At 37.6% G+C, this 15843-nt stretch overlaps 1 protein-coding gene across 3 annotated transcripts in view; it reads left to right on the top strand.

The window, feature by feature from the left end:
• CDON (cell adhesion associated, oncogene regulated) overlaps positions 1-15126 on the top strand; it is a 70626-nt gene extending 55500 nt beyond the window's left edge. For all 3 annotated transcript variants that reach the window (XM_089537396.1, XM_089537397.1, XM_089537395.1), the window contains exons 15-20: positions 797-919; positions 1612-1839; positions 3853-4139; positions 7645-7724; positions 10090-10343; positions 10885-15126. In XM_089537396.1, the coding sequence (XP_089393522.1) occupies positions 797-919; positions 1612-1839; positions 3853-4139; positions 7645-7724; positions 10090-10343; positions 10885-11048 (1136 nt within the window). In that variant the 3' untranslated portion in view covers positions 11049-15126. The remainder of the gene's footprint in view (positions 1-796; positions 920-1611; positions 1840-3852; positions 4140-7644; positions 7725-10089; positions 10344-10884) is intronic.
• The last annotated feature ends 717 nt before the right edge of the window (positions 15127-15843 follow it).

Raw genomic sequence — 15843 nt, 5'->3', positions numbered from 1 at the left:
TCATTTGTGCATAGTTGCCTGCTAAATGCTTTGTGATGTGGTTAGTGAAATTAACTGAAGTCAGGGCTTTGAAGAAGTTGGCTGTTCCATTTGTAGCCTTTCTGGTACACAGAATCTGTGTTTATAAATGTTTAAGTGACTTCCACTGTTCTGTGAAATTTGCTTGTTCCTGATTTTCAGGTTTATGCATGCTGACATTTTAGTAGAAGCCTGAAATGATTAGCAGCTGGTGTGCTGTGCCAAAATGTGAACTGAAAAATTGTATGTGTGTGTATATCAAGCTTTTCCTTTCTACACAAAATGACCACAACTACTTTTTAAATTTAATAGCCATTCATCGCAATTCATCGCAACTATGTAAGGAAAATCTTAAGAGAGAATGTGTCATGTGTACAGTTTTACATTGTATTCTTTTTATCTTTTTTCAGTTACAAACATTCAGCTCACAGAAGAGCTTTTGTAATTGTTAGCTTTGTTAGAAGAGCTTTTGTAATTAATTGATAGCCTGCATAACCTCTTGATATTTAATACAGTATATTTAATGACAGCTTTGGGGTGTCCTGCAGAGCTTGGTGACACATCTAGTCCATAGGCTAAACTATGCCTAGTCCTGCTTTGGAGGCAGAGATGGCAAACCCAGGAAAGTCTACCAGGATTTGGCAATTGACATTAATAATATGTTTTCCATTTTTATATATATGTTGTGAGGGGAAGAGACGTTCTATACTTTTAATATATTTTTCTGTTTGGTTTAAATTGTTTCATAAAGAGGATACATGTATATACTTTTTTCCAGGCACAAAGCAATGGCACTTGATAAGCCATCTGCAACCTGAAACATCATACGACATTAAAATGCAGTGCTATAATGAAGGAGGTGAAAGTGATTATAGCAATGTGATGATATGTGAGACCAAAGGTGAGAAGGGAATGTTGGGGTTTGGGGAGTTTTATTCTGATAGCAAATCACTAGTCACATATTAGCTGCTCACTGATCTTGAAGGATCATAAGAGTTACTGTCTAACAGGGCCATAAACCCTATGCCTCTTACAGAATAAACTTTCAAAATAACTATATGTGTTTCTGCAGAGTTAAGCAGCTTTTGTGGAGAAACTATTCTGTTTTTCCGTGTGCTATCCTGCATAGAGGTATTTTATCAAGGCTAAACCAGAGTGCATAAAGAGGCTTCTCATCCAGTGCACAAAATTATGCTTTCAAACCAGATTTTACCCCAAGCCACATAGCTTGTCACTGTGGTAAACAAATGATTCACTTTTCTCCACACCTTTGCATATGGAAAAATGAGCATCTAAAAAAGTGGAAAGGACATATAAATGAGGAAAATTGACTCATATGTTACTGTTTAGGAATGGTTTGAATCAAACCTGTGTAGCTAAGTTGCATGCAATATAGAGGTGGTATGGGTTAAAATCTCCAATGGAGGTATCTCCTTCCTATCCCACACTGGCGTTCCGTAGCTTTACATTTTAAATTCACATTTATAGTTCTTGGTGGATATCTTCACGTGGCCAGAATAACAGTTGTCATTTTTGTTTGTCAAATTAACAGTTGTCATTTTGGTTGACAAATGCTTGTTTTCCCCCCATTAGTGAAGCGTACTCCTGGTGCATCAGAATATCCAGTGAAGGATCTCAGCACACCACCTAATTCTCCTGACCGTGGCGTTGGAAGCAATGCTGGTCAACCAAATGGCCCTGTCCGGAGCAGCGATATGCTGTACTTGATTGTGGGATGTGTCCTTGGAGTGATGGTTCTTATACTAATCGTCTTCATTGCCATATGTTTATGGAAAAACTGCCAACAGAATGTCATGCAAAGTATGTTACCTTTAGTATTCTTAATTTCTTTGCTCCTGACTCTTATGTTGTTATTATTGCAAGCAACCTTAAGCCTCAGTAGCTTCTATATGTTTCTGTCATTGTTAGATCACCAGTAAATAAATATGACTGTACAGTGCAACATAGGAAACAAAATTATGGAGGAATTTTACTCCTCATATGAAATACAGTGGTTAGAGGCAGCACTATAGAATCATAGAGGTGGAGAACATAAGGGCCATCCAGTCCAACCACCTCCTATGCAGGAATACACAATCAACACTCCCAACAGAAGTCAGGAAGTTCTTCCTAATGTTGAGGTGGAATCTCTTTTCCTGTAGCTTGAATACATTGCCCTGTGTCTGAGTCTCTGGAGCACCAGAAAACAAGCTTGTTCCATCCTCAATATGAACCCTTTCACATGTACTGTTGTCAAATCAGATGTCACCTATTATATATCTGTATTTTTTCTTCTGCCTAAGTGTAGTACCTTTCTCTCTGTTGAAATTCATTTTGTTAATTCTGGCTCAGCTCTCTAATATTTGAAGGTCATTTTGAATACTGATCCTCTCTTCTGGGGTATTGGTTACCCCTCCAAACTTAGTATCATTGCAGATTTGATCTTACCCCCCTGTTCCATCACCCATCATCAGTGAAGATGTTGACTAGCACTGGGCTCAGGACAGAGCTTGGATTAATTTGGACAAAGGGGACTGTAGAATGAGCCAAGGCCATACTGACTCTACTGCAGTTGCCGGACCAGGATGGCACCAATTTTAATTTAACTGAGTTTTACATCATTGCAAATATAATAAGGCTCTTGGTGGACATGGACTCTTTCCATCGAGAAGACGCTCCATGTGTAACTTCTGTGTAAGATTATAAATAGTTTATACATGGATATAAGACACAAAGAATAAGAATGATATAGGGACTACCCAAAACTAATTCAAAGACTTATAATTCTACAACTTAAAAGTTTTATGTAATTATATTTTGAAAATAATGAATGATTTATAAAGGGGATAAATGGGTATGGGAGTAGATTTAAATGTGGTGTGTTGAGGTATAACATTAAATATTAAAAAATTGGTGTCATAACGTGATGGGTTTAGTTAATAGGCTATAAGAGTGGTTTGTCTTGACTTAGGAATAAATAATATAAATAGTATAACGTTTGATGGAATTTCCCCCCTAAGATAAATGGGATTGTATAGAGGGGGAAATGGGGGGGGGGGCACACTAAAGAATAGAGACTGTTGATATATGATTGATTCATAAATAACAATAGACTTGTACTTTCTGCAAGAACACATGTACGATAACTATTGCAGGTGATTGTAACTATCTATATTCACTGACTTTAAGTATGCACTGAAACAGGACTTCTCTGCAAACAGTGTTGCCAACAAGCCTCAAAGATATTCCCCAGAATATTTTACCAAAATCCCTGGAATTCCCCAATATTTACCGGAATATTCAGTCAAAATCCCTGGAAAGAAATTAAATAAATTCCCCGGATTCCGGGGATATCCCAAGAAATTGGCAACACTGTCTGCAAAACTCCTCTGTAAAACACCCCTGTTGGCTTTGCCTGTTAGCCAAGCTCTGTTCGCCAATCTCCAGGGAGTTACGCTGCCACATGCACGAGTCCCATTCATTTAAATGGGGCTCGAGCATATGCGGAATTTGCTTTACGCGGGGGAGTCTGGAATGGATCCCCCACATAAAACAAGGGCGCACCATATTGTATTTTTAAATAAAATTTAAATTAAAGAAGTGTCTTTATTCCACAGGGCTTATCAGAATCATCAAATTACAGAAATGCTTTACTTACTAAAACAGTAGTTTTAGTGTATGTGTTTTTCCCCTTTAAACCATGTTGTATTATAACATATCTTGTAGTGTATATGAAAAGTTGCACTGATAAGCCAATGCTTCCTCCAGCTGCAACTTTTCAAGTTATTTTTTAAAATTTTAAAATTTTATTATAATTGCTTCTTCCTCTTGCAGAATACGACCCTCCTGGCTATCTCTATCAAAATGCTGACATCAATGGGCAAATGGTTGAATACACTACATTACCAGGCACAAGTCGTATAAATGGTAGCATACATGGTGACTTTATTAGTAATGGAAACCACAGTAATGGTTGCCATCACCTTCATCACAAGATTCCTAACGGAATGAATGGAATCATGAATGGTGTCGTGAATGGAGGAAATAGTGTTTTTCCTGGACACACCAACTCCTTGTCCAGATCACACATGGAATACGAACACACACACAACTTAGGAAATGTAAGTGAACTCTACACTTCGTAGATCTGAATTTTTAAGCATCTGAATTCATGGAAGTGTTAGGGAAATTTTGTTAAATGTTTCACTTCACAAAAGCTGTAAATGTCTTTGTATTCTAGCAGTTTCTTGATACTGTGCTTTTGGGAATCACCTTGTTGAAGTACTTTACTTCTATTAACTAATTATTTGGGGCCCTTATGAGAGCATTTGGCATACAATTTAAAATACAATTTAAAATTTATCTTAATTTAGACATTACATTAGTTGATTTGGTATTTTAGTTTTATAACATATGGATTAATTGGTAAGCTGTGCCCCCTCCCTTAATCTTTATAATACTGATGTGCTATTACTAGATTTTTAGGGATTGCAACTTTCACATTTTAGAAACTATTATTTAACTCACAGCGCAAGTGCTTTGTAATCCTTGTGGTTTTCAAGAGGCTTGAAAATGTGGGCTAAAGAGCCAAAGTAAATCCAGACACATACTTTCTGTTTCAGCTGTCACACTTTTAAGGACCTTTCCAAGGTTTTCAAGGCTAATAAATTCACAGTAAATCTCCATTGGGAAGCACTGTGTTTGTGTTATGTTTCTGGTTTATTTATATGATATATGTAAGTTATCCATTTATAGATAATTATCACTCTGGTGGGTGAAGATTCATGTTTAAATCTATCCCTTATGTTTTGTAGAAACAAAATAAATTAGCTGAAGACCTTGAGGTCATGGTGAATATTTTCTAATGAAGTTTTTGCTTCTGGAAACTTTGCCTCTTCTGATCTAGACTGTTAATTTATTGTTTGCAAAGTTAAACTGGTTTTAATTGTTGTCGGTATTGATAATATGTTGTTTACGTAAATTCTGATTTAGAGATCTTCTTAAACTGGGGCCTGAAAACACTGCTAGGAAAAAATCATGCATGACTTGGTTTATGTGTGGTAACTTGGTTTTCCCACTCTACTTCAAACTAGATATTTCTAAGGGGTGCATAGTTGTTGCAATGTACCTTCAGGTCATTTCCAACTTACAGCAACCCCAAGGCAAACCTATCATGGGGTTTCTTGACATGATTTGTTCAGAGGAGGTTTTCCTTTTTCTTCCTCTGAGAGACTAGGGCTTGTTACAGACTGCCAAAATAAAGCTGCTTCGGGTCTCTTTGGAGGTATGCTATTTAAATGATGCATGGGTTCTAAGAGTCCGGAGGTCGCACCAAAGCCACACTCCATTCCTAAGCACTGGAGTGCAGCTTTGGTGCAACTTCTGGATTCTTAGGATGCATGCATCATTTAAACAGCATACCTCCAAAGAGACCCGAAGCAGCTTTATTTTGGCAGTCTGTAACAGGCCTAGGATTTTCTCTAATGATACCAAATGGATCTCCATAGTTGAGTAGGGATTTGAACCCTGGTCTTCAGAATCATAGTCCAATACTCAAAGCACAAAACCATGTTTGCTGGGGTGGAATAAATAATTTAGTTCATTTTTTTATTTTGCTTTGGTGAGCTTCAGAGCAGTCAGTCTGGTAATCCTGGTAAAAGAAATTGGGTAGAATTATCCCCCAGGCTGCCCAGTTTGGTTTCCAACATTATGATGATAGTAATGTCACTTAAGCTTTAGTTACCCTTCCCACTTGCTTAAATTACTTTGAGATTTTGTGAGAGATTAGGGGATTCATGACCTATAGGCACACTCATATTCTTTCACTTGCGCAGATTTAACTATACCAGAACCTTTAGCTTAATGGCTGAACTGTTTCCTCAACCCTATTTCAGAACTCATTTGTAAGCAATGATCTTCATTGCATTGCATTGCATTGTGCCAAAAACTTGGGTTAATAACATATCTATCCCTCCCTCTGGTCTTGCTCTGCCACATCTTAAATTCTGCTTTCTGGACTTGGCTTCATGTCTTTCAGAAAGAGAGCCTGTGATCAAGACTATGTGTTAATAAAGAAATACTCGGTTTCATTATTCAAGAGGAATTACTTGTTTGTTTAAAATTTATGTCCATCTATCCCACCTAGTTATTATATACTTCTGCAGAGGAAGGGGGAAATACGGCTATTGTGTGCTTTGGTAATTGAACATAAGGATCTTATTTCATATAGAAATACGTTGGCATTCTTGCAAGAACTGCTACTTCAAAGAACTTTATATTTTTTGTGTTAATCTTTTTTATTGTTGTGGCACTCTTAAATACTGAAGTACTCATGCTCTTCAAAGGACAACCAAAATACAGACTCTAGATGTATCAAAACATAAGCATGTGGTGATTGATGATTCCAAACCCTGTGAAATAAATAAGGGCAAATGTATAATTAAGTGTGCAAAGGAATATCGCAAGGATATAATATATATCTGCTTTATTCTCACTTTTATTTTTGAACTTTGAGGAAAAAAACACTTGAACCTATTAAATTAAATCTGAAGTTCACATGTAGTTCAGTATGCATCCCTTTAAACTGCTCCAAAGCATAGTGCTTCTGTTTTCCTAGCCATTTTAAATGAAGTGTACTGAACTTAAGAGACACATATTCTTAAAACGTAATGAAGCCATGTGTTTTGCTTGGCTTTCTAGCACACCAGAATGCAAAATATGAAGTGAGAATCTTCCCTTAAGCTTCTCATTTGTGTATTTTACCTTATCGCAGTACATGAAGAATAAGTAGTAATGTGAAATTAAATCTTTGTGTGTATGCATAGTATTTTCTCCTAGAACTCTCTGGCTCCATCATAGAACTACAGTTCCCAGAATTCATTGGTGTGGGAAAGCCAAAAAGACTAATAAGAGCAGCCTTAAGTTTCAAATTTAGCATTGGATATAAAACTTGTCTTTCATACTCTTGGTCTGGGTGATTAAAGCATAGACTTTTATAACCATCTGTACTGCCCATTTTCAACTGTTCCTCAAATCTGCATCTACCTAGCATTCAACAGTGAGTGAGGTATGTGTTAACTGGGTAGTTTTATTTTCAAAGGATTCTTCGGCCAAGACCAACAGCTCAAAATCCCTCCCCGACCCCATCGTTCTTGGCTGATGAATTATTGCATCTGTCCAAAACTGAGCTTAGTGAGCCAGGCTGATCGAATCAGAGTAACTGTAGGAAAAAGGAACAAGTTTATTCTGTCCCATCAGTAACACACACAGCATCCTGTCTCCACAAACAGGCATAAGTCTCAATGAAGAGGAGCATACTTGCATGTCAATCATGTGTGTGTAGAGCATTTTCATCTTTCTTAAATCAGATCTGGGCATTTCAACCTAAAAACAGGACCAAATAAATTGCTGTGTGCAGAGCTAAGCTACAGCTGTTTCCTTTACTCTAGCACTGAAATATTTCCGTTGTAAACTATAAACTTGGTACACTTCTGAAAGCAGCGTATTCCCTACTTTCAGATGAATAACGCTTTGGTACAGTATGGAATGAAGTCTGTTGTCTTCTTATCTCATAAGGAATCCTTAATGTAAGTGTGCTGATTTTAATAAAAAAAAATCTTCACACAGGGTGGTGAAATATACACACCAGTGCCTCAGACAGACCCTTTGGATTGTGCCAACTGCCGGAACTGTCGGAACAATAACAGGTAACTATTGGAATAATATCAGAGAAAAGATAATGAAGTGAGCATCTTCCTTTTTTTAGTGGCTTTTAGGAAGACTTTGCTTGTTCTTTTTGCTCTATGTGATAATACCATTCCAATTTTATTCATAAAACATACTGCATACTTTTTCCAAAAAAGCATATGCTATAAGATCCTGCCAGTTTTATTATAACCTGTTCACGTTTTTAAATACTTTCAGTCCAGAGCCAACTACAATAGCATCTGATGTTCTGTCTTAAAAATTAAAAACCTCATCTCATTTTGCTTCTAAATATGGATAAGGCTAGTGTATCTGCATAATAAATGTCCAGGATTTTCTTTTTCTTGCATTGTGCTTTCAAGACATAAGTCAAACTATGCAAAGACGGGATTAGCATCAATGTAAAGTGCCCAGTATGTGCCTGCCAACCCATGCCCCTTTCTACCTCATTTGCCTGCTCCCTGGCTGCCCGGCCAGACTTGGAAAGGACTACCTACCCTGCCCTCCCACCCCTACCCTCCTGATGCCTCACTCGCTCATTTGCTCACTCATCCAGAACTGGGAAGGGCTGTCAGGAGGCAACAGGGGGGGATGGAAGGGGCACATGCTGCCCCTCCTTCTCCATTGCCTTGTCTCCCTTAATTCAGAGAGCCAGGTCAGTAATGAAGCCATGAAGAGCACACAGTCACCCTTCCTTCACTGACTTGGCTTCTTCAGCAGAGAGAGCCAGGGCACCAAATAAGCCAGGAGGGGTGCATGCTTGCCCCAGCTTCTCTGATGCCTTGGCTGCCTCAGTGGAGAGAGCAGAGCAGTGGCGGACCTTGGAGAGGTGCACACTCACCCCTTCTTCTCTGCTGCCTTGAATCCCTCAGCAGAGAGAGCCAGAGCAGCAGACAAGCTAGGAGGAGTGTGCACTGCTCCTCCGTCTCTGTTGCCTTGGCTCCCTCAGCCAAGAGAACCACACCAGCAGAGAAGAGGGAGTGGGCACTGCCAGCAGTGCCAGATACACACACCCTGCAGAGGGAGGAGGGTCCAGCTGGGTGTCTCCCTTCTTCGGAGGTATCACCTGATGCCGTCCACACAGCCCACACCCCAATGACGCCACTGTTTCTAATTATAATTCTTCTTCTGTGGCCAAAGAAAGTTTTTCATAACAAGCTAGCTGCAGTTTTGTAGGACTGAATCTTGTGTAGCTTAAGGATATATTTTGACAGCCATTAACAATAACTGGTGTGGTTGCCAAGGAAAAATTTAAGACATTGTTGTATGTTAATTATATCCTTTGTATATGGTAATTATGGAGAGCAATCAAACCGTGAAGCCCATGAAAAGTGAATGAAGACAAAGTACACACCAGTAGTTTCTCTTTTTGGTGGAAGGGTTTTTTGTTTTTTTGTGGCTTCAAATCATTTCCAACTTATGGTGATCCCAACCTATAGCCACCTTTTCTTGGCATGGTTTGTTCAGAGGGAGGTTTGCCTTTGTTATCCTCTGTTTAAAGCTGTTACTGTAATCTATCTCTAAGCTTCGGGCACCTTCACATCCCTGTGGACAATAAATTGCCTATCATGTTATATACATGTTAAAGTAGAGGCTGGACTGAGGGATCAAAATGATGGAATAATTCTACTACTTTAGTATTAATTTTTTTATCATTGCTTGATGGACAAATATTTTATCTTATGTGTACTTGGTGTCATATTTATTGTCATTAAGTTTTCTATCATAGTTTAAAGGGCATATGCTTAATAATTTGTGTGCTTTTGGCCACAGACTTTTAGTTTATATGCCTTGCCTAAATAGATGTGAAATGATGTGGTTTTTCACTAAATTTGTGTTTGATTATAAATAATATAGTAAGTGCTTGTTAGCATTTACCATGAATGTTTTGAAAAAAACATGTTCATAATTGCCTCAGTGTCCTTGGAAGCTAATGCACCAGCTGCAAACATTTAGAGCACTGGCAGTTTCCCAACACATTGGATTAGTGCTGGGCATGTCTACAAAGGATTTTAGCTGTAAGCTGCCTTTTTTGTTTTTTAAACACTAAGTAACTTCGGCTATATGGAACTGACTTCCTTCCCTGCTTCACTAGCCTTTCACAATCCAAAATGTGAATTGTTAAAGATTCTTTTCTGCAAAGAGGCAGAAACTATGTTCTCACTTTCTAGTTTTCAGTATTGTGTGTAATCTCTCCATCGACTGAGGCTCATTTACTATATTATCCCCATGGAAAATGTACAATGTGCAGCACTTGACAAATGATAATTTTAAAAAATAGTATAATGCACAGCTAGTTACCAAAACTTCAGTTGTGTATGACATTTGGTTTTCTGTGTTTTTTGTTTGATTTTTTTTTTAATGTAGGTGTTTCAGTAAAACCAGTGGCGGTTTTGGTAACAACACTGTACCTATGATGCCTATCATAGCACCTTATCAGCAGGACAATTTAGAAATGAAACCATTGAATCATGTTATGGTTGCCATGTGCTTAGCATCCACAGTCCCTGGGTGCAATATTGAGACAGAAGAAGAAGGCAAGGAGAAAGTGGAGCCCCCATCACCTCAGGATTCTTGTTGCCAGGAAAATGTGAATCCACTTAATACAGACTGTAGAGAAGGTATGCTGGGGTTTGGGGAAGCTGGAAAAACATAGTTGGCTTCCACATGATTGCTGTTTGCTTGCAACCACAACAGCTTAACTTGACCCCATGTAAACCAAAATTAGACTGGGATCAAATACATCAGTGTCTTGTGGTCCTCTTTATATACCATGGAAATCAATACTCCTGTGCCTTTTGGGTGCTTTGCTAAATTTTGAACTCCTTTTTTTTTAGTGGGTTTCATCCAACACTCTCCTCAAGATTATGTTATGATGACTGATTTATTCTATTGACTGTGCTAATTTATTTAAATCTCTGCCAGGACCACCTTTGGCTGTGATCTTATATTTCAGCAACTAAGATTAGTCAGTCTTGGTGCTTAGGCAAAAGAGCTCCAGGAAAGAGCAGGGAGAGTAGAAGAGATGTTGATTCAGTAAATGTCAGTCATGCCTCTCAACCAGTCAGGGCTTGCATAAAGCCTTTCAGAATCTTAGATTATCGTGGGAGTTGTAAAAAATAGTACATAAGTGGATGCTAATAGTTGTGTTTTGATTTTCAGATAACAATGCACATTTGGAAACATCCGCTCACATGTTGAGCTGGAGGCCTCTTATTCTTCAGCCTCTTTCTAAAGACTGCAATGAAAAGACAGAAGGGACTTCAAATGGTGTTTCACTGGACAATTTAGGGTGCCTTCAGCATCTCCAAATACAAGAGACCTGAGGATGTGACTGATGTTGCCCACTTAAAAGCCAGTAACTGCACAGCAGAGTCACTGAAAGGGACTGACAACAGGATGTTAATTATAAGAATAGCTATTTATTTTTTTATAATAGTGTCCCATGAATGTATATTTTTAAAAGTCTTAATGCTTTTCATAGTATTTATGCCTTGAGAAATTCCTACTCACTTCCCCCAGGGTAAAACCATTATGTTTATCTGAAGTTATATAGTAACTACATGAAAGATATTTAATAAGAGTATTTCCATTGCTGCCATATGATTGAAAAATTAAGTAAATGTACTTATTTGAGTAATTTATATCCAGATTGCTATTATGCTTACATTTTGGGGACATATAAACAGGATGGTGCAGAGCAAACGGAAGCAAAACGGTTCTAAATAATAACAGTTCAAATATTAACAATAATTACTGTTAATTAATATTTGTGAAATCGTTAGCATCTAAATTCTAAACAATCTAAAATGAAGGCATTGAGCATGCAATGGAAGTATCTCAATCTTGCTTATTATGGTAATTTGAGTACTTCTCAATAGTTAGAGAGTGAAACCTTTGCCATTCTAGTTCCAAGTACAAAGAGAAACAAGGATCATTGGGAGAACCATAGGTAACCCTTACACTTGGAAAGTGGAGGCATTGCCCACGACTGTTCTGTACCAGTGTTCCTTGTTTCCATTTGTTTAAGGTGCTGTGCAAAAAGCAGAAGGGAAGTAAAGGAAAATTTGCCTGTGAGATAAGAAAGCTGCCCAAATGGTGTTGGATTGGAAAGGACTTCTTCTCTATAGTTCTCAGTGTCTTACTAAGAACTTTTTAATAGATAAATATGTACAGTAAATTTTTTTGGAAGGTTAGAGTTGAACAAAAGGGGTCAAAATAGAAACGATTCAGAATATTTGCAGAGAGTAATCACAAGAATTTTAATATCCTTTTTATCTTGTTGCTTTCAGTGGAGTAATAATCAGAGCTGAGTTTGGAGATGATGCGCATATTGTTCCAACTGTTGGTAATTGCGTCCAGGAATGCATTCTTAGAAAGCAAAGGATGCAGACACATCCTGTGTATAAAATGCTTGCATATTGTTCACCAGAGGTTGGTTGAGAAGTGATGTTGTACCCTGCCTGTTTTGTAAATACACTGGAGCATGACACAATCAACTCTAGATGTTAAGGCATCTGATGAAATAGATTAGTATTTCTTTATGTTAGGTACAACTTTGAAAACTGAATCCTTTTTTCTTGGTCCTTCCAAAGTCTACCATGATTATACTGTATTTTAATACATCATGGAACTTGGAAAGTAGGGACAAAAGCAAGGGTACTGGGATAGAGATGTTGCAAATGGGTAACAACCCTGCTTCATTGCTTTTCCCATCTCTATCATGTGCGATTAATGTATGGTGTTAAACTTGCTACTAAGTTATGCAGTAGCTGCATCTGTAGCTTTAAGAAATCTGCCTGTTGACCTCAGAAATAGCTGAGGTTGTGATGTCTGTGTCACAAGGCTAGCTGCATATTTCCCTCCTCTCCCAGTTATAAATAAAACTTGTAAAAAATTTCCAGGAATCATAGGCACATAATTTTAAATTTACAGTTGCCCCATGGCAATACGGATGTAATTTCCTAGCTAGCTTGAGCCAGGAATCCGAAACACCCGATTTGGGGAAGGGGTGGAAGAGTAGAGAAAAGGGCAAAGATGTCGAAATAGAAATTGAAAGCTTATTCCAAAAGAGAGGAGGAGATGCCCCACAGGTGCAGTGCGTCTGAGTAATGTGTGTGTGAGAGCGTGCTTGTGAGAGCGAGAGAGAAAAATGGGCTTTGTATTTTTATAACTGTTGCAGCAAATGTCAAATACTGTGTATGTATATAGTGTGTGATTATTTTATATAATATATGATGTGATGGATATTATATAGTTTTATAAATAAGGCTTCCCAATGAGACTTTGCTGTGATCTGTATTACTATGCAAGGACACTTTTTCTGATAGCAAGTTAGTATAAAATTTGACGCCGCTACAGAAGATCTTTCCCTGATTTACAGCTTTAGACTTCAAAGAAGTTATATTTCAGTAATCCTAGAGAAGGGGTTGTATTCCTGCAAATTAGTTTGACCAGCTGGTTTGGACATAAAATAGATACCTTTCCTGAAAGCAAGAATATCAGGATACTTTTGATGTAGGAATTCAAGGAATTCTGGCATCACACATCAGTCACATAGAACGACTTTGTTTGAAGAGAGCCTAGGCAAGTAACCAGGATTTTTAGACTTTGTCTGAGATGTCCCTGTTTGGAGGCTGTGAAAGAGTCCAGTCTGTCATATTAGTAGAATCTCATCAAGGGCTGCTTTATTTATATTGTATGACACTGTTTTAAGTGTTCTCTCTTTTATTGTATTTTATTTATAAAAGTTATATATTGCTTTCATGTTACAGGAAGATTGTGTGTTTTCCCTCCGGTCATAGATGCCTATGAATCTTAGAAAGCCTACAGATAATGTTGTTTGTCTGATACAGGCGTTCGTTCACTTTCCACCCTCTAGGAAACAGAAAAATGGTCCTGAGTATTGTACAATATTATTTCAAGTTCTGTTGTTATTGCCTCTTCAAAAATTTACTACATACAATAATGTTGTGGGCCTTTTAAAGGATGACATGTTATTTTCATTAAATTTAAGGCATTTTGTGCCTAAAGTCCTTAGAATCTCATCTTCCTAATGTTAACCAGCAGCTTTGGAAACAGGTCAGCAAGAAGTTAATTGTTCCACTCTCATTTAATCTTAACCATGATTAAATTCCACTTGAATTTTCATGTTTCTCGTGTGCAAAGTTCAGTCAGAATAAAATATTACAACAAAGTAAGCCCTGCATATTTGTCAACATTTTCACACCTGCCAACATTTCACATTTAGTATTGTTGTTTGGCTTGACATCATTTCTAACTTATGGCGACCATAAGACAGCCCTGTCATGGGGGTTCCTTGGCAGAATTTGTTCAGGGAGGGAGTTACCTTTGCCTTCCTCTAAAGCTAAGAGACTGTGACCTGCCCAAGGATCCTCCACTGGGTTTCCATATCTGAGCAGGGATTAGAGTCCAGTGTTCAAATCACTACACCACAGTATTACATTTTCATAAAAAGAAATCACAAATGATGTTAGTAGCATACAGTTAAGGGTGGAAAACACTTTTAATTTCAGCAGTTCTATTCTCCTTTTTGTTCATAGCTTGGCTTTTGACATCAGAAGTACTTTTAACGGTTAAAATGAGATGAATCATACAGCTTTTGGCCTTATGCAATAGCTAACCATGTCCTTGGTCGAAAACACACTTCAAAAATAATCTAGTTTGAGACTGCTTTAACTGACCGGGCTCAATGCTATGGAATTCTGGGAACTGTAGTTTCATGAGGCATTTAGCCTACTGTTACAGAGATACCTCTGGTGCCACAAGAAACTAGGATTCCCTATCACTGAGCCAGCCAGGGCCATTAAAGCAATCTCAAACTGGATTATTTTTGTAGTGTGTTTTGGACCAAAGACATGGTTAGCTATTGTATAAAACCAAAAAGTGGATTATTTCTGCAGTGTGTTTTGGACCTTTGTTATAGATGCAGATTGCTGTTTGGTTTAAAGAGCCTCCAACAAAATTACTCTTAATTCTTATACTAAACATCTAAATTTACAAGTATGCCCTATTGAAATATGTGTGGGGTTTGGTGCCAATGCCTGTATCTTCTTGAGATTCTAATTGTCTTGAACAACTTTTTAAATTGGACAGCTCTGGAGCCATTGGTCTTAGGTTTCAAGATCTTGTCCTCCAGTCTTTGAAAAGTATCTTTGGCTAAATAAAGTATTGCTGTTTCAGCAACAAGTGTTCTTATATTTGTACTTTGTTTTCAAATAAATAATTTAAAGGTGCATGTCTTTTGTATCATATAGAAAAATACGCTATATTTTCCTTTCAGAGTTGTTATATTCTGTTTTAAATTTGTACATATGTTTAAATGATGTAGTTTTGGGCAGGATTTTTCTTGTGTTTTTAATATTAAAGAAAATGTGCTGCTTTTGTCTAATGTCAGTTGTAATAATTACTACCAGTGGTGCAGTCTGAGTTGTCCGGCATTAATATATCCTGGTACAATATCTAGCCTGTTACAGTTTCTCACAGCTTTAAGAGAGATGAGGGGAGAAAGGGGACCCATATACATTTCCTTGTTCGTTATAACAGACATGTGTGTCATAAAATAGAATGACTGGTAGGTATAGCAGTGTTGCCCTGGAGTGTAAGCAGTGTTTGCTGGACTTCTTTCACTGATGCTCTAGCTTTAGTGCTCACTCTTATATTTTGCCAGGGTCCATCAAATACCTTTTTATTTTCTCAGGTCTTTAAACTTTTTATCTGTTTTGCTTGACTTGTGTTCATGCTGTGGTTTTACTGTTTTAAACGTATCTCAATATATCATTTTATGGTCGGGATTTTTGATTAGTTGTAAACCACCTTAAGAATGGCTTAAATTCAGAGTGTCTGCAGAGCCACTGAGGCAGTTTACATTGTTTTTATAGATTAATGCTCCTGTAAAAGGCCAAAAACATGTTGCAACATACATTTCCTAAGTTATAATCCTCCCTGCCCCATGATACCACACAATTTTATGGAAGTTACAGGTTCTACACCCAGAACTTGAGAAAAAATAATAATATAAATATATTAATGTCACATCTATATTCATTAGGAGTGAAGGTGTTGTTGTTTTCCCCACATCTTCAATTTAGCAAGTACTGA

Source organism: Sceloporus occidentalis, unplaced genomic scaffold, assembly GCF_023333645.1.
Source record: "Sceloporus occidentalis isolate IW3139 unplaced genomic scaffold, rSceOcc1.0.p SCAF_9, whole genome shotgun sequence".
Classification (NCBI taxonomy): Eukaryota; Metazoa; Chordata; class Lepidosauria; order Squamata; family Phrynosomatidae; genus Sceloporus; species Sceloporus occidentalis.
The sequence above is the reverse complement of the archived record's forward strand: the minus strand, read 5'-3'. Positions and strand labels throughout refer to the sequence as shown.